We start from the raw sequence: 23,830 nt of genomic DNA, 5'->3' as shown, positions 1-23,830 counted from the left end.
TGGAGCTGGAAGCAGAGGACACTGCAGTGTGCAGACAAGTAAAGCTATTCATGAGAAGAATCCCACCACAGTCAGAAGATTTACTGTCATATCCAGGGACCAAATTGTAAACACCAGGACTGATAGAGACAGGTTGGAATTATATATGTGAAATCCTGTATATTTGTTAATAACATTCAATTAGAGAATGTGTTATTTTGTTCTCCTGAGTATATTTAAGAATCTTGTCTTCGTGGGAATACCATTTTAAAGAGAAAAGCATATATTTGCACTAAATGTTCCATTAGTGACTTGCCTTCAGAAGGTGTGCAACTACAGAACATAACCAACAGAGCTGCAGCAGTGATTATTTGGGGGGAGGTCTTGAGAAACCAAGTGCAAAAAGTGAGCACAGTGGAACAACGGGGTCATGGCAGCATTGTCCTGGCTGTCAAAATTTACGGTACTATGACCTTCAGGAGAAAACTGGTAGGTACTCGCATAGATTACTGAACCTGAATGGATACTCATATCATATACTCTTTATATGAGCCATTAATGTAATAATATGTAATAATATGTGCCATTAATGTAATAATACCCATAGAATATTTCATCTAACATCTAGAAGTCTCACCTCTAGATCATGGACCTATAATTAAATGAACCTGCAAATATGCTTACACATTTAAACATACTAAACATCACTGTAAAGTTGAATGAAAACCTAGGAAAAAAAAAATTATATATGGATGTTAAACTATTCCTTTATGCATGTACTTATAAACTTGAAAAATATTTCTAAGGTCCCTTCCACATAAGCATTTTTCACCTGACAGGCCCATGATAATTTGTGACAGGCAGGACTTGTATTGGGCACTGACCACGAATTATCAATGAGTGTATTGAGACATGCCTTTCTCATTCTTGCACGCTTGCATTGCTGCATGAAAATCTACCTTTTGATTTTATGCATTATGAACAAAAAAAACCTTGCGAATGAAGTAGCTACACTGATGCAGAATAATATCTTGTTTAACCCCTTAGTGACCATCCATACAGATTTCTCTGTCGGTCACCAAGGGTGCTTAGGCGTCCTTACGTCCTTAACATAAGGTCTGCACAGGCCCCCAGTGCAGGGAGGACCAGTACCCCGGCTGTCTTATGACAGCTGGAACCCTGCTCTTACAGCCTGCTCCACATATAAAACAATAAATAATAAAAGAGTGGAGAAAAGTAATAACAAAACACAACATTTCAGGTATCACCAAGACCCAAAATTCCCAATCTATACAAATGGAATGGAAAAATGCGCTGAAATGTCCGAATCCCCACATAAAAAATGTAATAAAAACTGATCTAAAGATCGCACTCGTCTGGAAAGCGGTAGCAATAAAAATGTCAGCCCGTCCTGGAAAAAATGACACCTTAGCCAAGTTTAAATTTTTGGTAAAATCTAATAACTATCTAACACCTAATAAAACCTATATAAATTTGGTATTCCTGTGATCATACCGAACCAAAGAATATATTAGAGATGCTATTTGGAGTGTACAGTGAAAAACGTAAAAACAGAGCCCACAAAGAAATTGCAAAAATTTGGTTTCTTGCCAATTTTACCGCATTTTGAATTGTATTTCCACTTCCCAAAACACGACATGGAATATAAAATAACGTCACTAGGAAGTACAATTTGTTACGCAGAAAACAAGCCCTCACACAGCTCTGAAAGCTCTGAAATAAAAAAGTTATTGATTTTAGAAAGTAGGGTACAATAAGCAAACAGAAAGTAAAATGGAAAAAGCCCATTAGTGACAAGGGGTAAAAATTCCCCCTAAACCACAAGAAAAAAAGTTTACAAATCTTCTGGGATAAGGGTTTGTGGTAACTGAAGCCATGTTCACACATGGCATTTTGGTTGTGTTTGGAAATGCAATCCAAAAGCTCCAATCATATATTTTGGTAACATTGTGTTTCCAACACGTTAACCGAACCCAAAAGAATTGCAATCTTACCTCAACGTGCGATCGCAGGTGGAGCCTTTGGATTGTGTTTCAAAACTAAACCAACATGCCACATGTGAACGTGGCCCCAGGGGTTCTACAAACATCGTGGCACCTGAAAACTATTCTGCCCTACAAAAGTTCAATTGCTACTTCCCTTCTGCATCCATGTGCCCTTACAGTGGGTTACATCCTTTTAGTCGGAAAAAACAGCCCAATATATTCTTAGATGCATTTTCTACTTTTATCCAGTTAATGTGGTTAAATTTTGCAGCTAAATGGGTGTATTAATGATAAATATTAGTGAATTTCAAATCATTAATTTTGTTTGAATTTCTGTAAAATACATAAAGGTTTAGCAAGCTTCCTACTTGCTGTTTTGAATAGTTTGAGGGCTAGAGTTAATAGAACGGGGTGACTTGTGGGGGCGTTTCTATTAACAAAACTTCCAAAACTCCTATAGAAATGAAATGGTCCTTAAAATAATTTATTCTGAAATTTTCTTAAAAATTTGAGAGAATTCTGTTCGATTTGTGTTTTGTGTAAATGTTAGTTAATTTTATTACCCAAATTAGTTACTAACCGTTAGAAAAACAGAACATTTTGTAGTTTGAAAATAGCAAATTTTTTCAAAATGTTAACCAAAATGACAATTTTTTCATAAATAAATTCAAAATATATCAACCAAAATTTCACACTAACTTGAAGTACAAAATGTCACAGAAAAACAAACTCAAAAACAATTGGGTAAGTTAAAGCATTCTAAAGTTATAACCAGATAAAGTGACACATACTGGTTTTGAAAAAAAGGCCTCAGTCATTAAGGCGCTAATGAGCTTGGTCCCTAAGGGGTTAATCCCTGAGTTGAGTGGTTTTGCTGAAAACAATTATAATATTCAGGAACTTTGGAGCTGCCAAGACAGGACTAATAAACCTGAGCTGGATCACTCATACACAGCAGCTGGGGGATGGTGCAGCAATTGATTATTCTGCCTGTCAGGAAGAACACTGTGATTACATCATACTCTGAGCAGTGAATAACTAATGTGAAAGGAAAAGTGCAGAGCCCAGGCAACAACAAAGTGCAGAGCAACAGAGCTTCATTATCATAATTTTATAATTGTTTTTGCAGCAAAACCACTCAGCTCTGGGATTAAACAAGATATTTTTCTGCACCAGCCACAACATTCTCTTGGTTCATAATGCATCAAATCAAATGGTAGGTTTCCTTTAAATCATGACCAACATTAGCAAGATAGACAAGTGAAAATGTCTTATCAAAGTCAGTGGGTACTAATGAAAAATTTATTTCACTCTGACACAATACAAGTGCATTCAATCTTTCACTGATCCATTGATATAGAAAACAGACAAACATTTTTATACACATGAAAAAAGGCATTGAGAACCAATTAAAATCATATGTGAAAAAAAGACACACTGAAGATAATCTGGCCAAACTTTGATGAAACTCTATTTCTGCATTGCTCATCTGAAAATAGCCTATTGTTAAAGAAAATCAACCACTGAAAGAAAAACATTAAAAAACCCTTAGAAATACTCACCTCTGCTCCTTTTCATCTTGATCCCAGCGCGCTCCTTCACTAGTCTTGACACGCCAGGATCACCTAGAAAATAAAGTTATAATCAGCAGCACAGAGTGCAATGTCCTAACAAAACACTTTATTCTGCTAATTATGCACATCCTCGCCACCTCCCTTTTCCATGCTTCCAGCTTGAGAGAGGGAGGTGGCAAGGGCGTGTATAATCAGCAGCCTAGAGTGCCGGACATCTTGTCTAGAAAATCCTGTTGTGTCAAGACTAGAGACGGACAGTGCTAGGATTAAGATGAAGAGGAGCAAAGGTGAGTATTACTAGGTTAGTGTTTGGTCAGTGGTTAATTTCCTTTAATCAACAGACTTGTGAATATATAGTAGTTGTAGGTTGATATACAAGGATGAACAAGCAATTACATTTTTTAAAATAAAAAGATCTGCATACTAGTAGTATTTTTTTAAATAAATCTACAGGAAAAATATTAAAGCAAATCTGTATTAATGAAGGTCTGCAGCTTCAATAAAGTAACCAGGGAATAAAAGATTGCAATCTTACCCACTCTCAGAACAAAATCATTATAGGACTGATAGTTGATCTCATCGAGGACATCAAACATCTCAATAGAAAAATCTGCAAGTGTGCTTAGATGGGAATAAATAGATTTCTTTGCCTATGGAGAGAAATACATTATTTGGGATAAGATGATACATAACAGTTAACAATATTTAAGCATATTTAAATTTTGTTTAGAATTTTAAATAGTATGCATGTATTTCTTTCAACATAAAGAAACAATCTATACAACTGTTGATACATGATTTAAATGTGATCTATTATCGCTAGTGCTGAGAAGTTATGAGCAGCAGTCAGAGGAATAGCTAGTCGACGCTACCTCTGGGCCCAGGTGGGAACTTACCCTAGCTGTCAGTGCCTACCAACATGTATTATGCTGGTTGTCATCTAGGGTCCATTCAGAAGTTGCAAAAATTATTGCTCCTATGCTGAAGGGAGAGATTGCTTGCTTCTAGTTAAAGCCTATCTGTTGAGTGCTGATCCAGACTGCTGGAGGGTGTTGGAGGAGGGAATTACACAAGCATCATACCTCCTTCCCTCCTTACAAGAAAGGAGTGGTAGTGGTGGTAGTGCAAACTAGACTGCAAACTAAAGTGTGGCAGCTATTACACTAGAATGAAGACTGACTGGTGAAGCAACTATACCAAAATGCGAATTGGCTTACAGCATTGTTTATACCAGACTAAAGACTGACGTTTGGTAGTGATTTCACTTTACTGTGGACATACTGATGGCAATAATTAGACTGAGGACTTAATGGTGGTAATAATGACACTAGATCGAGGACTGGTAGCAATTATACTATGATGAAGACTACTGGTGGCAGTATTTATACTAGAATGTATGTTCATTTTTCATTTACTACCATGGATTTTCGATAAACAATTTTGTCTCCTCGATCATATTTTTGTACATTTAGCCTTGTGTGGGTATTAATAGGTATTTGGAGAGGTTTGTTGGACTGTGTAGTGGATACTGTGAACTGTATTTTCATCTTATGTATATCGGTTTAGTACTTGTATATCCAGATGGATCTGTATTATACTTCTGGATCTATTATACTGTTTATTGACAAAATTTAGGGAACTGTATACTTTAAAATGGAGGGATGGGGGTGAGGGATTGTTCTATAATAGGTGTTTTTCACCTTTTAATTGCAATTTATTATTATTTTGTCTACTGTGAAATAAAGATTGTGTATGTATTTCAATAAATTTGTATTTGTTTATATAAATCTAGTATGACACATTCTTTGTTTTGAAGACTGACTTGTGGAAGCAATTAAACTAGACTGAGAACTGACTGGTGGCAGCAGGCTCGGACTGGCCTGCCGGGATACTGGTCAAAACCCTGGTGGGCCCTTATCATAAGTCACCATCTCCTGCCTGTGTCTGCTAGCAGGCATATTCAGCTGAGGCTGGAGGAGGGGGATAGCAGGGGGGACTATGACGTCCTGCAGGAGGGAGAGACAGGTTCTCTGCTCTTCTCACAGCAGCGCTGGGGCAGTAAGTGAGACATTTCCTCCTCCCTGCACTAAGCACCTCAGCCCCTGCGTCACTGCAGGAGAACATGGCCCCTGATTCACTGGAGGAGCAGACAGTGAGCTATCACTAATTACAGACCAGAGGACGTGGGTCCCCTAGTTGTCACAGTGGGCCCCCTTCCCCCTGGTCATGCTGGAGTGTCCTCCCCCTGGCACAGCACAGGCTGTCCTCATGTGCAGGAGCTCAGGATGGATGAGGAGCTGCTGCGCCCCCCATGATGGCTTCCAGCACAAGAAAAAGGTACAAAATAAAAGTGCATCACATTTACACACACAGTACACCTCATTACATCCCTGCAATGTGTACATACATATAGAATAATAGTGGACTCAAGAACTACAACTCCCAGCAGTTGAATGAGATGCTGAAAGTTGTAGTACTTTGATTGACTGTATTAAGTATTGCTGTAGAACAAGGATTGATGTCACACGTAACACTGACTGTGTTTAGAATTGGAATCAAAGCACACGGGGGCAGGCTGCGTTTCTATGCAAACACATGTGACGGATAACCCGCACCCGGTGTCCTGTATTGTCCAAATGCAAGGCCTGGAGGAAGCGTTACGTGTGACCACAGCCTCAGTATTACCAGCATAACCCGCGTTATGTGTGACCGCAGCCTCAGTATTACCAGCATACCCGCGTTACGTGTGACCACAGTCTCAGTATTACCAGCATACCCCGCGTTACGTGTGACCGCAGCCTCAGTATTACCAGCATACCCTGCGTTACATGTGACCGCAGCCTCAGTATTACCAGCATACCCCGCGTTACGTGTGACCGCAGCCTCAGTATTACCAGCATACCCTGCGTTACGTGTGACCACAGCCTCAGTATTACCAGCATACTCCGTGTTACGAGTGACCGCAGCCTCGGTATTACCAGCATTCCCCATGTTACGTGTGACCACAGCCTCAGTATTACCAGCATACCCCACGTTATGTGTGACCGCAGCCTCAGTATTACCAGCATACCCCGCGTTACGTGTGACCGCAGCCTCAGTATTACCAGCATACCCCGCGTTACGTGACCCCAGCTTCAGTATTACCAGTATACTCCGTATTACGTGTGACCTCAGCCTCAGTATTACCAGTATATTCCGTGTTACGTGTGACCGCAGCCTCAGTATTACCAGTATACTCCGTGTTACATGTGACCTCAGCCTCAGTATTACGAGCATACCCCGCGTTACGTGTGACCGCAGCCTCAGTATTACAAGCATACCCCGCGTTACGTGTGACTGCAGCCTCAGTATTACCAGCATACCCCGCGTTACGTGTGACCGCAGCTTCAGTATTACCAGTATACTCTGCGTTACGTGTGACCCCAGCCTCAGTATTACCAGTATACTCTGCGTTACGTGTGACTGCAGCCTCAGTATTACCAGTATACTCCGTGTTACATGTGACCACAGCCTCAGTATTACCAGTATACCCCGCGTTACATGTGACGTCAGCCTCAGTATTACCAGTATACTCTGCGTTATATGTGACCGCAGCCTCAGTATTACCAGCATACCCCGCGTTACGTGTGACCGCAGCCTCAGTATTACCAGCATACACCGCGTTACGTGTGACCGCAGCCTCAGTATTACCAGCATACCCTGCGTTACGTGTGACCGCAGCTTCAGTATTACCAGTATACTCTGCGTTACGTGTGACCCCAGCCTCAGTATTACCAATATACTCTGCGTTACGTGTGACTGCAGCCTCAGTATTACCAGTATACTCTGCGTTACATGTGACCGCAGCCTCAGTATTACCAGCATACCCCGCGTTACGTGTGACCGCAGCCTCAGTATTACAAGCATACCCCGCGTTACGTGTGACTGCAGCCTCAGTATTACCAGCATACCCCGCGTTACGTGCGACCGCAGCTTCAGTATTACCAGCATACCCTGCGTTACGTGTGACCGCAGCCTCAGTATTACCAGTATACTCCGTATTACGAGTGACCGCAGCCTCGGTATTACCAGCATTCCCCGTGTTACATGTGACCACAGCCTCAGTATTACCAGCATACCCCGCGTTACGTGTGACCGCAGCCTCAGTATTACCAGCATACCCTGCGTTACATGTGACCGCAGCCTCAGTATTACCAGCATACCCCGCGTTACGTGTGACCGCAGCCTCAGTATTACCAGCATACCCTGCGTTACGTGTGACCGCAGCCTCAGTATTACCAGTATACTCCGTGTTACGAGTGACCGCAGCCTCGGTATTACCAGCATTTCCCGTGTTACGTGTGACCGCAGCCTCAGTATTCCCAGCATACCACGCGTTACGTGACCCCAGCTTCAGTATTACCAGTATACTCCGTATTACGTGTGACCTCAGCCTCAGTATTACCAGTATACTCCGTGTTACGTGTGACCGCAGCCTCAGTATTACCAGTATACTCCGCATTACATGTGACCTCAGCCTCAGTATTACAAGCATACCCCGCGTTACGTGACCCCAGCTTCAGTATTACCAGTATACTCCGTATTACGTGTGACCGCAGCTTCAGTATTACCAGTATACTCTGCGTTACGTGTGACTGCAGCCTCAGTATTACCAGTATACTCCGCGTTACATGTGACCGCAGCCTCAGTATTACCAGTATACTCTGCGTTACGTGTGACCACAGCCTCAGTATTATCAGCATACCCCGCGTTACGTGTGACCGCAGCCTCAGTATTACCAGCATACCCCGCGTTACGTGACCCCAGCTTCAGTATTACCAGTATACTCCGTATTACGTGTGACCTCAGCCTCAGTATTACCAGTATACTCCGTGTTACATGTGACCTCAGCCTCAGTATTACCAGCATACCCCGCGTTACGTGTGACCGCAGCCTCAGTATTACAAGCATACCCCGCGTTACGTGTGACTGCAGCCTCAGTATTACCAGCATACCCCGCGTTACGTGTGACCGCAGCCTCAGTATTACCAGCATACCCTGCATTACATGTGACCGCAGCCTCAGTATTACCAGCATACCCCGCGTTACGTGTGACCGCAGCCTCAGTATTACCAGCATACCCTGCGTTACGTGTGACCGCAGCCTCAGTATTACCAGTATACTCCGTGTTACGAGTGACCGCAGCCTCGGTATTACCAGCATTCCCCGTGTTACGTGTGACCGCAGCCTCAGTATTACCAGCATACCCCGCGTTACGTGACCCCAGCTTCAGTATTACCAGTATACTCCGTATTACGTGTGACCTCAGCCTCAGTATTACCAGTATACTCCGTGTTACGTGTGACCGCAGCCTCAGTATTACCAGTATACTCCGCGTTACATGTGACCTCAGCCTCAGTATTACGAGCATACCCCGCGTTACGTGTGACCGCAGCCTCAGTATTACAAGCATACCCCGCGTTACGTGTGACCGCAGCCTCAGTATTACAAGCATACCCCGCGTTACGTGTGACTGCAGCCTCAGTATTACCAGCATACCCCGCGTTACGTGTGACCGCAGCTTCAGTATTACCAGTATACTCTGCGTTACGTGTGACTGCAGCCTCAGTATTACCAGTATACTCCGTGTTACATGTGACCACGGCCTCAGTATTACCAGTATACCCCGCGTTACATGTGACCGCAGCCTCAGTATTACCAGTATACTCTGCGTTACGTGTGACCACAGCCTCAGTATTATCAGCATACCCCGCGTTACGTGTGACCACAGCCTCAGTATTACCAGCATACCCCACGTTATGTGTGACCGCAGCCTCAGTATTACCAGCATACCCCGCGTTACGTGTGACCGCAGCCTCAGTATTACCAGCATACCCCGCGTTACGTGACCCCAGCTTCAGTATTACCAGTATACTCCGTATTACGTGTGACCTCAGCCTCAGTATTACCAGTATACTCCGTGTTACATGTGACCTCAGCCTCAGTATTACCAGCATACCCCGCGTTACGTGTGACTGCAGCCTCAGTATTACAAGCATACCCCGCGTTACGTGTGACTGCAGCCTCAGTATTACCAGCATACCCCGCGTTACATGTGACCGCAGCATCAGTATTACCAGTATACTCTGCGTTACGTGTGACCCCAGCCTCAGTATTACCAGTATACTCTGCGTTACGTGTGACTGCAGCCTCAGTATTACCAGTATACTCCGTGTTACATGTGACCACAGCCTCAGTATTACCAGTATACCCCGCGTTACATGTGACGGCAGCCTCAGTATTACCAGTATACTCTGCGTTATGTGAGACCACAGCCTCAGTATTATCAGCATACCCCGCGTTACGTGTGACCACAGCCTCAGTATTACCAGCATACCCCGCGTTATGTGAGACTCCAGCCTCAGTATTACCAGCACACCCCGCAGCCTCAGTATTACCAGTATACTCTGCGTTACGTGTGACCACAGCCTCAGTATTATCAGCATACCCCGCGTTACATGTAACCGCAGCCTGAGTATTACCAGTATACTCCGTGTTACGTGTGACCGCAGCCTCAGTATTACCAGTATACTCTGCATTACGTGTGACTCCAGCCTCAGTATTACCATCATACCCCGCGTTACATGTGACCGCAGCCTCAGTATTACCAGTATACTCCGTGTTACTTGTGACCGCAGCCTCAGTATTACCAGCATACTCCGTGTTACGTGTGACCGCAGCCTCAGTATTACCAGTATACTCCGTGTTACGTGTGACCGCAGCCTCGGTATTACCAGTATACTCCATGTAATGTGTGACCACAGCCTCGGTATTACCAGTATACTCCGTGTTATGTGTGACCACAGCCTCAGTATTACCAGCAGACCCCACGTTACGTGTGACAAAATGAAAAAATGTCTTAAAGGGGTTTTCCCACAAAGACAAGTTAGGCCCTACCCACAGGCGGATAACAAGCCTCAGGCCCCATTCACATGTTGCAGTTCTTGATCTGTTTTAATTAAAAACGCACCAGGAAGGGGCTCATTCCAGAACAAAAGTGTTTCAGTAGAAAGACATATGTGTTCTGACAAAGCCCTCCCCTTTTGCGGTTTCCAATGCAGTTAAAACTCATCAAAAAACAAAATGTGTGCATGGGGCCTGAGGCCGCGGTCACACGTACCGCTAGGCGTCCGTTCATAACACGCCGCTAGCGCACAGGGGGAGGACCTCGGCCCAAACGCACATGCGTTTCCAGGGAAACGCATGCGTTTGATAAGCCGATCACATGTCGCATGCGTTTCTCTGGAAACGCATGTGCGTTCGGGCCGAGGACCGCCCCCTGTGCGCTAGTGTCACATTATGAAAGGACGCCTAGCGGTACGCGTGACCGCGCCTGAGGCCTGTTTTCTGCAGGATTGTTGTACACGTCCTCATTCACTTCTATGGGCTCATGCACATGGCTGTGAATTTCACAGCCCTGTTTATGAGCTGACTGCCTGAGCTGCAAATGACAGAGCAGGTCCTAACCATGTTTGCTGTTCGGGCTATTATTATATACTTATATCCCGATGACAAGAAACCCTCATACAACATTCCATGGGACCATTGTTTGCATACCAAGAACTGCACAAGTGTAGTGTGCAGAAAGCCTGGGGCTGCGTTCACACATTACGTTTTTTTTTGTTGCAGAAACTTTAACTTTGTGTGCTGAATGGCAAAAAGACCTGCATTCAAATGGAAGAGGAACAGATCGTCTTTCCAAAGTGTTGAATATGCAACAAAAACGCAATGTGTGAACATGGCCACAGGCTGCATTCACACCTTGCATTTCCAGCACGTTCAGAAACGCAATGAAAATATACATGGGGGTGGCTCACACGTATCCATGAAGCAGCTGGTGGGCCCTCAGAATAAATTTCACTGGTGGGCCCTTGGCACCCCAGTCCGACCCTGGGTGGCAGCAATAGAATAGAATAAAGATAATATATTATTTTTATACAGTGTACGGCCCTAAAAAGATACAAATAGAAAGGAAAACAACATTTTCTATTCCTCCATACATTCAAAAGTTAATAAAATCCCATCAATAAGCTAATGATTCCCTAAAATGAAGTATTTGTAAAGTGCATCTAATGTAGCAAAAAATGAGCACTTATATGTTCAAATTGCCCAAAAAACAAAGATTATATAGGCATTAAAAAGTGATGATGCAAATCAGCTCTGAATGGTGAACCTTTCCTTCGATGCCCTGGTGTGTGCCCATACAGCAGATTACCACCACATATGAGGTATTGTTATACCCGGGAGAGATTAGGTAGCAAACTTTGTTGAGCATTTTGGTATTTTATCCACCGCAAATATGTACAGTTTTAGAAAAACACATTCATTTAGCCAAGAAAATTAAAATTTAAAAATTGCACCCATTTTTTTTAACCCCTGTAAAACGATTGAAGAGTTAAAGGGGTATTCTCGTCTTAGCATTCACATTCAATTTCATTAATGTGCCATATATATACATTTCTTCAATTAGATTGTGTGAAGATAATTTCCCATAAATGTAGTGATATGGTCCCTTAGAAACAAGAATGACTCCTTGGATACGGCCACCTCTGCTGGAGTGATTGCACAAAGACACAAAGAGTGTTTGTATAGGAAATGTCTGGGAGTTACTGCAAAACCCACAGGCAATGAACGCTGAAGCCAGGTGGTCAGGCAGGACTCAATAGCACATGTCTGGCCACCTCTGCCTAAATGTGAGGTGGTCGTTTCCAAGGAAGCAATCTCATTTCTAAGGGACAACATGGCTGCATTTATGAGAAATTATCTTCACACAGAAACATTTTTTTTTAATAACATCCAATTGAAGAAATGTTACATATGGCAAATAAATTAAATTGAATGTAAATGCCGAGATGGGAATACCCCTTTAATAAACTTCATAAAAGTTGTTTTAAATACACTGTGGGGTTTAGTATCTATAATGGTGTCATTTATGGAGTTTTACTACTATTTAGGCCTCTCAAAGTGACTTGAAATCTGAGCAGGTCCCTCAAAAGCAGGATGGGTAAGATGGGGTGTTACCAGTAAGTGTTTGCTCCCAGTGACGTAATGGGAGGAGGGGGGGGGGGGGGGAGCGCGATCGGTTGCCATGGCAGCCTGGGGTTTTATATATTTTTTAAAAAAATTATATTTGAAAACCTAAAAATTCAAATCACCCCACCCCCTTTTCCTAGAAGTCATATAAATATAAACAGTAAAAATCATAAACATGTTAGGTATTGTCGTGTACTAAAATTACCAATCAAAATATAATAATCAATTTTTACTGCGTTTAACCCTGTAACGGAAAATAGTGTTTTTTTGCCATTTTAAAAAATATAATAAATTCAATAAAAAGTGATCCAAAGGTTGTACAGTCCTAAAAATAGTAGCATTGAAAACGTCATCAAAAGTCACAAAAAATTACACCACCTACAGCTCTGTACACCAAAGTGCACAGGTGGTTTTAATTTTTGTAAATGTATGACAACATTATAAAACCTATACAAATTTGTTAACCCAGCGATCGCACTGACCCAAACCATAAAATAGACATGTAATTGGGGGCGCACAGTAAAAGTTGTAAAATCCAAGGCCACATGAAAACTGTGCAAATGCGTTTCTTACCATTTTCACTGCAATTGGAATTTTTTTTTTACCGCTTCCCAGTACACAACATGGAATATTAAATACTGCCATTACAAAGTGCAATTTTTTACGCATAAATCAAGCCGTCACAGAGCTACGTGTAAAAATAAAAAAAGTTATAGATTTTTGAAGGTGGGGAGTGAAAAATGGAAATGAAAAAACCAAAACCAAAAATGGCTGCCAGGAGCTCTAACTAATGTAGTAACCAAACAACGACACTCTTATCTGTCCCCACACACCCTCAGCTTTCCCTACACTTGTATATAAATAATTCACACAGAGAGAAGTTGCAAATCATCACTGTCTCCCCTCCTCCTTTCACCTCATGCTGGCAGCATGATGGCAGACAGGAGAGAGAGAGGGGTGGGATGTTTAGTTATTACACTCTTCGCTAGTTACACCAAAAAAAGTTAACAAAGGCCAAAGTGTAGAAAGTATAAAATAACACTGTATTAGATCAAATCCATTTAAAAAGACAACATAGAGAAAAAGTCTGTCAATGGTCAAAATAACTAAATATACATGATCACAGTAACCTGTATAGAGGTATAAAAGGTCTAGTCCTCTGAACCAGTCAAGGTAGTTGCTTACAAACAAGTATTACACATTACCCAGAGGAATAACAGAGGACAAGGGACACATACACAGGTATATACAGACCAGGGGTGGTCACCACCTGACACATGTTTTGCCTTTCTTTATCAGGGGTATGTGTGTACACAGCCCCTGAGGAAGCGATGGCGAAACGTGCGTCGGGGTGCTGTGGTGGTGGTCCGGGAGTTATTTCACTCTGGTAGGCATTGGTAGTATAGAACACCTGGTTAAGGCTCGGAATACTGCTTATACTGGTGTGTATATATATCTCTCCCTGGATTTACTTGTACGCCTAGTTTGGTGAATACCTGATTTTTGAATTGACCACCACCACTTTCTGTCTTTCTGTATGGGTTTTATGTGATGTTTTTAATATTTGTTGTTGGTTGACATAATGGGGGTCATTTACTAAGGGCCCGATTCACGGTTTCCCGACGTGTTCCCCGAATATTTCTGATTTGCGCCGATTGTACCTGAATGGCCCGGGATTTTGGTGCACGCAATCGGATTGTGGCGCATCGGCGCCGGCATGCACGCGACGGAAATAGGGGGGCGTGGCCGAACAAAAACCCAACGTATTCGGAAAAACCACTGCATCTAAAAACGGAAAATGTGTCGCTCGGGACGTGCTTACCTTCACTCATCCGGCCTCGGTGAATTCAGGCGCGTTCAGATACTTTTCAGCGCAGCAGCGCTGGTGGACGGCGGAGGAACTACCTTATTAAATCCCGGCCGGACCCGAATCCAGCGCAGAGAATGCGCCGCTGGATCGCAAATGGACCGGGTAAGTAAATCTGCCCCATTGTGTACAAATAGAAATAAAGATTTAACAATTTTTTATCGACATTTGATGAACTCAGTATTCTATTGTGGTCCTGTATACGGGTATTTGGTACTTATGTGTGTATGTAGACTAGTATACGTGTCCCTTGTCTTCTGTTATTCCTCTGAGTAATGTGTAATACTTGTTTGTAAGCAACTGCCTGACTTGTTCTGAGGACTAAACCTTCTATACCTCTATACAGGTTATGTTTATTTAGTTATTTGACCATTGGTGGACTTTTTCTGTGTCTTTTTTAATTGAATTTGTTCAATTGATCTAATAAAGTTATTTTATGGTTTCTACATTTTTGTTTCCTTTTTCGCAGAATTATTAGATTTTTAGGTCCAATCTATTTAACGTAGTGAATTACATTGTTTCCATTCCCCCTATTACTTGTATCGGTGGTCACTCTTCTCTAGTTGAAAACGTTATAATACTGAAACTTTTCTTGTAATTGAAATAAGCTTCACATTTTCACTCATGTATATTATTCCGCCTCTTCGCTACAAGCTCCACACTCGCCTGTGTCAGTGTGTCTTAGATCCACAAGCTATGGTCTCATTGGTCAGCACCACGTGCTTGTGATGATGTTACAGGAGGCAGGATCAGTCCCTCATCTTGCTGATTGTAGTTCTTTTTAGAGCTGGAAACCATGGTTGTTGTGGGTCAAAAAGATACTAAATGGGGTGTGAGGGGCAAAATGCTTTGAGGAATGATTCCCAGGGACACCTTAAGCAGAATAATGGTTTTTAGTTTTTTTTTTTTTGTTCAGAATGACGTTACCCTTCAAATTACTGTGGAATCTTAGGGGAGTAGAGTGGAGATGTGAAAAAAGTCACCTTTAAGAAAATGATGCCTCTTCTTGCTTCCTTGAAAGGCAGCCCCCTTAACATCAAGCATTTCAAGAAGCCTTATGACATGATAACCCTTTCTGACCGATGGTCATTGGAGATGTCAATTTTTGATGTTCTGCTATGCACTTTTTTTAACCCCTTAGCGTTCCGCGCCGTAGCTGTACTGCGCAGCTTCCCACTATTGGCGCTCAGCGCAGTACAGCTACTGCGCAAGCGCATACTATTTTAGAATTGTCACCATGTCGCGAGACGTGGTGACATCTGGATGAGATTAGGGTGACAGAGGCAGGAGGAGTTCCTGTCTCCGTCACCCGACCAATCAAATCGGCCGCCAATCAAGTCGCCCGCCAATTGCCGTGATTGGCCAGTCAAACCTGCTTTTAGCCCTTTCCTCTTCCTCCAGTGGCACCATTTTGGTTTGGTATCACTGGAGAGAGGAAAGAGCGTTACTGTGTGCACCAAAATACACTTTTACACTATAAATAGTGTTCTGATCCCTATTGTTCCCTACAAATCCTTATCCCTATCTGTTTTTTCCTGTGTCTTGTGTGTTCCCTGTGTGATCGCCTTGTGTGATCCCACGTGTCTTCCGTTTTTCCCTGTCTGTCCCTTCTGAACCCAAACGCACTTTTCAGTGCGCTGTGTTAGCGTTGTTCTGCACTGGACGCACTTTTCAGTGCGCCGTGTGAATAGCGCTGCACAGAATCTTTAGCAGTAGCTAGTTTGTCTTAGGGCTAGCTAGGTGCATTTGTAGCGCCTTTTTGCGCGGTGCACATAGGTTTTTTTTTCGGTGCCTGGTAATATTTTTTTCCAGAGCGCCGTAGGTGTACCTGTAGTTGGGTGCACTTAGCTATTTTTTGTGTGTGCCATCTGTGCGGCTGGTCCGTGTGGTTTGGTGTGCATTATCTTTTTTTTTTGTGTGCTATCTGTGCGGCTTGTCCGTGTAGTTTAGTGCGCATTATTTTTTTTGTGTGTTATCTGTGCGGCTTGTCCGTGTAGTTTAGTGCGCATTATTCTTTGTGTGTGCCTGATGGAGCACTTGGAATGAACTCCTTCTACGCTCATTTGGCTTACAGCCTTGGCTTTGCATTCAGTGAGTGGAGAATGAGGTGGTAATAGAGTGTTTTTTTGTGTTTGTTGTTCGTGCTTGTCCGTGTAGTTTGGTGCGCATTATCTTTTTTTTTTGTGTGCTATCTGTGCGGCTTGTCCGTGTAGTTTAGTGCACATTATTTTTTGTGTGTGCCATCTGTGCGGCTTGTCCGTGTAGTTTGGTGTGCAATATATATTTTTTTTTTGTTTGCCTGCTAGACGGTTTATCCGTGTAGTTTGGTGCACATTATCTAATTTTTCTAGTTCTCTATTTTTTTTGTGTGCAATGTCAGAAGACGTACACCATGTTGGAGGCATATAACATGCTTGCCTCTGACACCGAGTCAGCTAGTGGGGATGATGTCCCCTTTTACCTATCATCATCCTCCTGCTCATCTTCCAGTGACCTGGAAGGACCCCCAAGAAGGCGTCGTAGGGTTCCAGGGACTTCTGCAGGAGAAGTGCCTGGGACTTCTGCAGGAGAAGTGCCTGGGACTTCTGCAGGAGAAGTGCCTGGGACTTCTGCAGGAGTAGTGCCTGGGACTTCTGCAGGAGAAGTGCCTGGGACTTCTGCAGGAGAAGTGCCTGGGACTTCTGCAGGAGAAGTGCCTGGGACTTCTGCAGGAGAAGTGCCTGGGACTTCTGCAGGAGAAGTGCCTGGGACTTCTGCAGGAGAAGTGCCTGGGACTTCTGCAGGAGAAGTGCCTGGGACTTCTGCAGGAGAAGTGCCTGGGACTTCTGCAGGAGAAGTGCCTGGGACTTCTGCAGGAGAAGTGCCTGGGACTTCTGCAGGAGAAGTGCCTGGGACTTCTGCAGGAGAAGTGCCTGGGACTTCTGCAGGAGAAGTGCCTGGGACTTCTGCAGGAGAAGTGCCTGGGACTTCTGCAGGAGAAGTGACTGGGACTTCTGCAGGAGAAGTGACTGGGACTTCTGCAGGAGAAGTGCCTGGGACTTCTGCAGGAGAAGTGCCAGGGACTTCTGCAGGAGAAGTGCCAGGGACTTCTGCAGGAGAAGCGTCTGGGACTTCTGCAGGAGAAGCGTCTGGGGCTTCCACTGACCCCACATGGGTAGCCCCAGATAATTATACCCCTCAGGTCCCTGACTTTTTGGGCCATCCTGAAATTAACTTTGACACAGCAGGGCTCAGAGCTGTGGACTTTTTAAAGTTTTTTTTTTGATGAGGAGCTGCTGAATGTTATTATATTTCAGACAAATCTCTACGCTGCACAGCATATTGCCCAAAACCCCACTTCCTATTATGCACAACCCTACAGGTGGACCCCTGTCACTGCAGCAGAGATGCACAAGTATTGGGGCATAATACTCCTTATGGGGATAGTAAAGAAGCCTTCAATCAGGGACTACTGGAGCACAGATATACTGTACCACACCCCCATGTTCTGCATGGCAATGAGCAGGATGCGCTTTGAAGCCATCCATAAGTTTTTGCACTACACTGACAACACACAGTGCCCACCCAGAGGTGACCCCAGTTATGATCGGTTATTTAAGGTCAGGCCCATATTAGATCATTTTAGTGCCAAGTTTGCCCAGGCATATACCCCCGCCAAACATGTGAGCATAGACGAGTCCCTGGTACAATTCAAAGGGAGACTTCAATTCCGCCAGTACCTGCCCAATAAGAGGGCAAGGTATGGTGTGAAAATGTATAAGCTGTGCGAAAGTTCATCAGGGTACACATACAAGTTCAGGGTATATGAAGGGAAGGACTCCACTATGGTGCCCCCAGAATGCCCCCCCTTCCTGGGTGTTACAGGGAAGATAGTGTGGGATTTAGTGCACCCACTGCTGGACCAGGGCTACCACCTCTACCTGGACAATTTCTACACCAGAACCACCCTGTTCAAGTGCCTCACTTCCAGAAGTACTGCGGCATGCGGCACTGTACGCAGAAATCAGAGAGGTCTCCCTAAGTCGCTGCTTGGGCAAAAACTTAAAAGGCACGAAAGCAGGGCACTATGCAGCGACTCTGTATTGTGTGTTAAGTACAAGGACAAGAGAGAGGTCCTTGTATTAACCACAATACATGAGCACACCACCACCCCTGTCCCAGTACGAGGTGCCAGTACAGAAACCCCCAAGCCAGACTGTATTTTAGATTATAACAAATACATGGGAGGGGTGGACTTGTCTGACCAGGTGCTTCAGCCGTACAATGCCATGCGGAAGTCGAGGGTGTGGTACAAGAAGCTGGCCGTGCACATCATGCAGATGACATTGTATAATGCTTATGTGCTGCATCGATATGCCGGCCAGAGGGGAACTTTCTTGGAATTTCAAGAGGTGGTAATAAAGTACTTTCTTTTTGGAGACTAGGAAGGGGGGAGTGCTAGCACGTCTGGAAGTGAGGCCACATCACGTATTGTACCAGGGCAGCACTTTCCAGGAGTAGTTCCCCAAACAGCCAGCAAGGGAAGGTCACAAAAGAGGTGCAGTGTGTGCTCCAAAAATGGCATTTGGAAGGACACCATTCATAACTGTGAGACATGCCCAGAAAAACCAGGGTTATGTATGAAAGATTGCTTCCGAATTTATCATACATCCCTGGATTTTTAGAGTACCCTGTTGTTACCCTGACGCACAGCTTATACATCATGCCGCATGCCGCACCTTCCCTTCTAAGCCCTGCCATGTGCCCAGCCTGTAGATTACTGCCCCGTATGCTCTACCCGGGAAAACATGCATCATGATTTTTGTGTTTGTCTCCCATGGCAGCAGCTGGGCACAAAATGACATAATGGATATTTTTTACTAAGCACTATCCATTATGCACTTTTTCAGGGGTCCACCTGTGGAGTTAAAATGCTAACTATACCCCTAGATTAATTCATGGAGGGGTGTAGTTTCCAAAATAGGGTACAGTTCTACTGTACTGGCCCCTATTGGCATCTACAAACCTTTCATGATGCCAAAAAGAAAAAAAAATGTACAATGTCTGTGCTCCAACAAGTTATTCCCTTTTGAGCCCTGCCGTGTCTCCATCCTACAGATTATTGCCTCCTATGGGGTATTGCCCTAGCCGGGGTAACCCGCAGAATAAGTTTTGATGTGTTTTTCCCCAGTGGCATGAGTTGGGCAAAATACTTTTGTCGCTTCAATGGCATATTTGATAAATAGCAATACAATTGTTTCTCTGCACTACTCACTTTGTATTACATTTGAGCCAGCACCTTAGAGGTTTAAATGCTCATACAAGCCTACATACATTCTTTGAGGAGTGCCCTTTCCAAAATGGGTTCACTACTTGGGGGTTTCTATTGTACTGGTACCTCGGGGGTACCCCCATTACCAATCTAGTGAAAACAAAGCTTGAAAACCTAAATTGTGCTTCTTTCTTCCTGACCCCTGCCGTGTGCCCAGCTTGTAAATTATTGGCACATGTGTGGTATTGCTGTACTCGGGACGACCCGCAGAATGATTTTTGGGGTGTTTGTCTAAAGTGGCATGGGTTGGGCACAGTATATGAGGCACTAAAATGACATTTTTGAGATAAAAACGCAATTTTTACTCTGCACCATTTACTTTGCATTCAATTTTGACCAGCGTGTTGGGGGTTAAAATGCTCACCACAACCACCGATAAATTCTTTGAGGGGTCTAGGTTCTGTAATGGTATCATTTATTGGGGGTTTCTATTGCACTGGCACCTCACGGGCCCTGCCAACATGACATGGCACTCCAAATCCAAACGTGTGAAAACGGAGCTGGAAAATCAAAATTTCACTCCTTCCGTTCTCATCCCTTCTGTGTGCCCAGTCTGTAAATTATTGGCACATGTGTGGTATTGCCGTACTCGGGACAACCCGCAGAATGATTTTTGGGGTGTTTGTCTAAAGTGGCATGGGTTGGGCACAGTATATGAGGTACTAAAATGACATTTTTGAGATAAAAACGCAATTTTTACTCTGCACCATTTACTTTGCATTCAATTTTGACCAGCGTGTTGGGGGTTAAAATGCTCACCACAACCACCGATAAATTCTTTGAGGGGTCTAGTTTCCGTAATGGTATCATTTATTGGGGGTTTCTATTGCACTGGCACCTCACAGGCCCTGCCAACATGACATGGCACTCCAAATCCAAACGTGTGAAAACGGAGCTGGAAAATCTAAATTTCACTCCTTCCCTTCTCATCCCTTCTGTGTGCCCAGTCTGTAAATTATTGGCACATGTGTGGTATTGCCGTACTCGGGACACCCGCAGAATGATTTTTGGGGTGTTTGTCTAAAGTGCCATGGGTTGGGCACAGTATATGAGGCACTAAAATGACATTTTTGAGATAAAAACGCTATTTTTACTCTGCACCATTTACTTTGCATTCAATTTTGACCAGCGTGTTGGGGGTTAAAATGCTCACCACAACCGGCGATAAATTCTTTGAGGGGTCTAGTTTCCGAAATGGTGACATTTTGGGGGGTTTTCTATTGTACTTTTACTTCAGGGGCTCTTCAATTACACTGTGGCACCACAAAATATTTGCAGCCAAATTGGCCTTCCAAATTCCCAGTATCGCTAACTCTGTTCTGGACATCACTGTGCGGGGAAACAGCAGCTGACATCCACATGTCTGGTATTGCCGTACTCGGAAGAAGCAGGGCAAGAAATTAGGAATATATATTTACATCAAATTCCTTCTGAATGTATCCATTTTAGGGCTAAATTAGAAAGATTGAAATCAAAAATTGAAATTTCAAAATTTACAATCCATTTTCATATGCTTCCGGAAAAATAATTAAAGGGTTAACAGACTTCTTAAATGCTGAATAGGTTGAGATGTTAGGTTCATAAAATGGTGTTACTTGTGGGGGTATATAGTACATAAGTCTTTATAGGGCACTTCCAAACTGAATTGATCACCAAAAAGTTCGCATTTTTCAAATTTCAAGAAAATCTGAGAAGTTGCTACTAAAACTTCAAACCTTCTCACATCCATAAAAAAAATGGAAACGTAAAACAAATAATGGATATAAAAAGAAGACCAATGGCAAAAGGTTTCTATCAAAAAAAATTTGTGGTATCACTTTTTGTCTAAAAAGTATAACATTTCAAACATTTTTTTCCTAAATTTTTGAATTTTTACCCCCCAAAAAAGGAACGGATCACCGAAATGACACTACTAACATAAACTACAATGTCTCACGAGAAAACAATCTCAAAATCACAGAGATATCTTAAAGCGTTGAAAAGTTATTACCACAGGAAGAGACACTGGTCAAATTTTTTAAAAAAGTAGCGAGCCTTAACGTGCAAACAGGCTGCGTCCTTAAGGGGTTAAAGGACATCAAATGATATCTCTGGGAAATCTTTACATATCATAACAATTTATGCTTTGTTTTTTTCATTACATCTAAGACTTTAACTTAATAGGATATTTTTATTAATTACTTGTTTTTCTTTATTAGCCAATAAATGACTGCAAATGTGAAAAAATAAGATTTTTTTGAAGCTTTTTCCGAATAAAGTTTTTAAAAATAAGTAGTAGCGGTTACCAAAATATGTTATAAATATGTACAGCATTACTCCATCACCCTTTCCCAGGTTCAGCTACAGATGCAGCTTCTTCCACATTCTGCCTTCATCTGACAGGCTGGAGGGGGGCACATTTCAAATGTCTATATCTCCTGAACCCCTGCACGTAGAAAGACAATGCTGGTGTCATATTAAGGACATAGCCAGATATAGCTGAATTCTCAGCCCCAGTTTTTGTATTCTGACATGCGTCACTTTTTATGGTTGTAACTTTTGAACACTGTTACTTGTCAAAGCGATTATGAGATTGTTTTACCACTAAAATCAAGTACAACATGTGAGGAAAAGTTTTGCGTTTATTTATAAACAAAAAAAAAAAGTGTTTTGAAAAATTTGACTTTTTCGAAATTCAAATTATCACGTTTACAGGCAAATAGTTTTACCATCTAAATTAGTTGCTGTTTAACATTACCCATATGTCTGCTTTACAATTTCATAATTTTTGAAATGTCTGGATGATTTATTTTGATATCACGCGGCTAATCGAATATCGGTTTTCTATATTTTCAGAATTGACTATTTGGGGGATAATTACGTTTTTTCATGAAATTTTTGTTAGTGTTTTAAACCGCTGTATCGCGGTTTAAAACACTTTTTGAACTTTATAGCCGAAGCATGTTCGGCGCAGGGAGGTACGCGCTCGGTGCTTACCATGTGCGCGACAATGCGCGCGGCTACATAGGAAGTGAAGGAGAGCCGCGCGCATGGTAAGCGCCAAGCGTGTACCTCCCTGCGCCGAAGCAGCTTCGGCTATAAAGTTTAAAAAGTGTTTTAAACCGCGATACAGCGGTTTAAAACACTAACAAAAATAAGCTCCGGCACCAGCTCACCCTGAGCTGGTGCTCGGTATTTCCTTCTTACACCTACCACTTCAAGTGGTAGGTTTCCTTTAAAAACACCCTATACACCATTTTCAAATCTGCACCCTCAAACTATCACTAACAGCTTTTAAGTAGATTGTTAACCCTTTGAGATATTTATAGTAATTCAATCAAAATGGAGGTGAGTACAGAGACCCACCAAATGTTGCTGTTACTTGTTTTATGGGTGCACAGCGAGCCACAGAAGGGAATGTGGATTTTAGTTTCCCCATTGGCCCCTTTTGTAAGCTATAAAATTTAATCTTTTTCGTTATTGGGGCCAAATGACAGGATTTCTTTTTTGCGGGATGAGATGAATTTTCCAGTGTTACCATTTTAAGGTTGGTACCTCCTATTGTTGAAAATTTACTGTTTATACTTGAGTATAGGCCAAGTTTTTCAGAAAAAAAATACTAAAAAACCAAAACTTGGCTTAAACTTAGTCAATAAAAAAAAGAAAGTTGATTACTCAACTTTCCGACGCCCCCCGCTGGTCTTCTCTTCCATCCATCCCGCAGCGGCAGGTCCATTCGATGTGACAGGCTCTGATGTCAGCCACCGCTGCAATGGTATTGTGTGTGCCAGCAGCCGGTCAGCGGAAGTCAGATCACTACCGGTCTGATGGAAGAGAAGACCTCCAGGGAGCAATTAACTTTCTTTTTTTATGAATTGGCAAACTGGGGCTCGTTGTATACTTGGGGCAAGGGGATGAATAGCTATATACTGGGGGGAGACTTTGACCAATGCATTTCCCACCCTAGGCTTATACTCGAGACAATAGGTTTTCCCAGGTTTATTGTGGAAAAAATAGGGTCCCCGGCTTATATTTGGGTTAT

The 23,830-nt window shown here is 43.0% G+C and overlaps 1 protein-coding gene across 5 annotated transcripts in view; it reads right to left on the bottom strand.

Moving 5' to 3' along the window:
• ADCY1 (adenylate cyclase 1) overlaps nucleotides 1-23,830 on the bottom strand; it is a 326,787-nt gene that overhangs the window by 13,076 nt on the left and 289,881 nt on the right. For 3 of the 5 annotated variants that reach the window (XM_072153115.1, XM_072153116.1, XM_072153120.1), the window contains 2 exons: nucleotides 4,095-4,209; nucleotides 3,548-3,610 (listed from right to left, as the gene is read on the bottom strand). In XM_072153115.1, coding sequence (XP_072009216.1) covers nucleotides 3,548-3,610; nucleotides 4,095-4,209 — 178 coding nt within the window. The remainder of the gene's footprint in view (nucleotides 1-3,547; nucleotides 3,611-4,094; nucleotides 4,210-23,830) is intronic. The other 2 variants (XM_072153117.1, XM_072153119.1) reach the window with 1 other exon arrangement.

This window comes from Engystomops pustulosus, chromosome 5 (genome assembly GCF_040894005.1).
Source record: "Engystomops pustulosus chromosome 5, aEngPut4.maternal, whole genome shotgun sequence".
Lineage (NCBI taxonomy): Eukaryota > Metazoa > Chordata > Amphibia > Anura > Leptodactylidae > Engystomops > Engystomops pustulosus.
The sequence above is the reverse complement of the archived record's forward strand: the minus strand, read 5'-3'. Positions and strand labels throughout refer to the sequence as shown.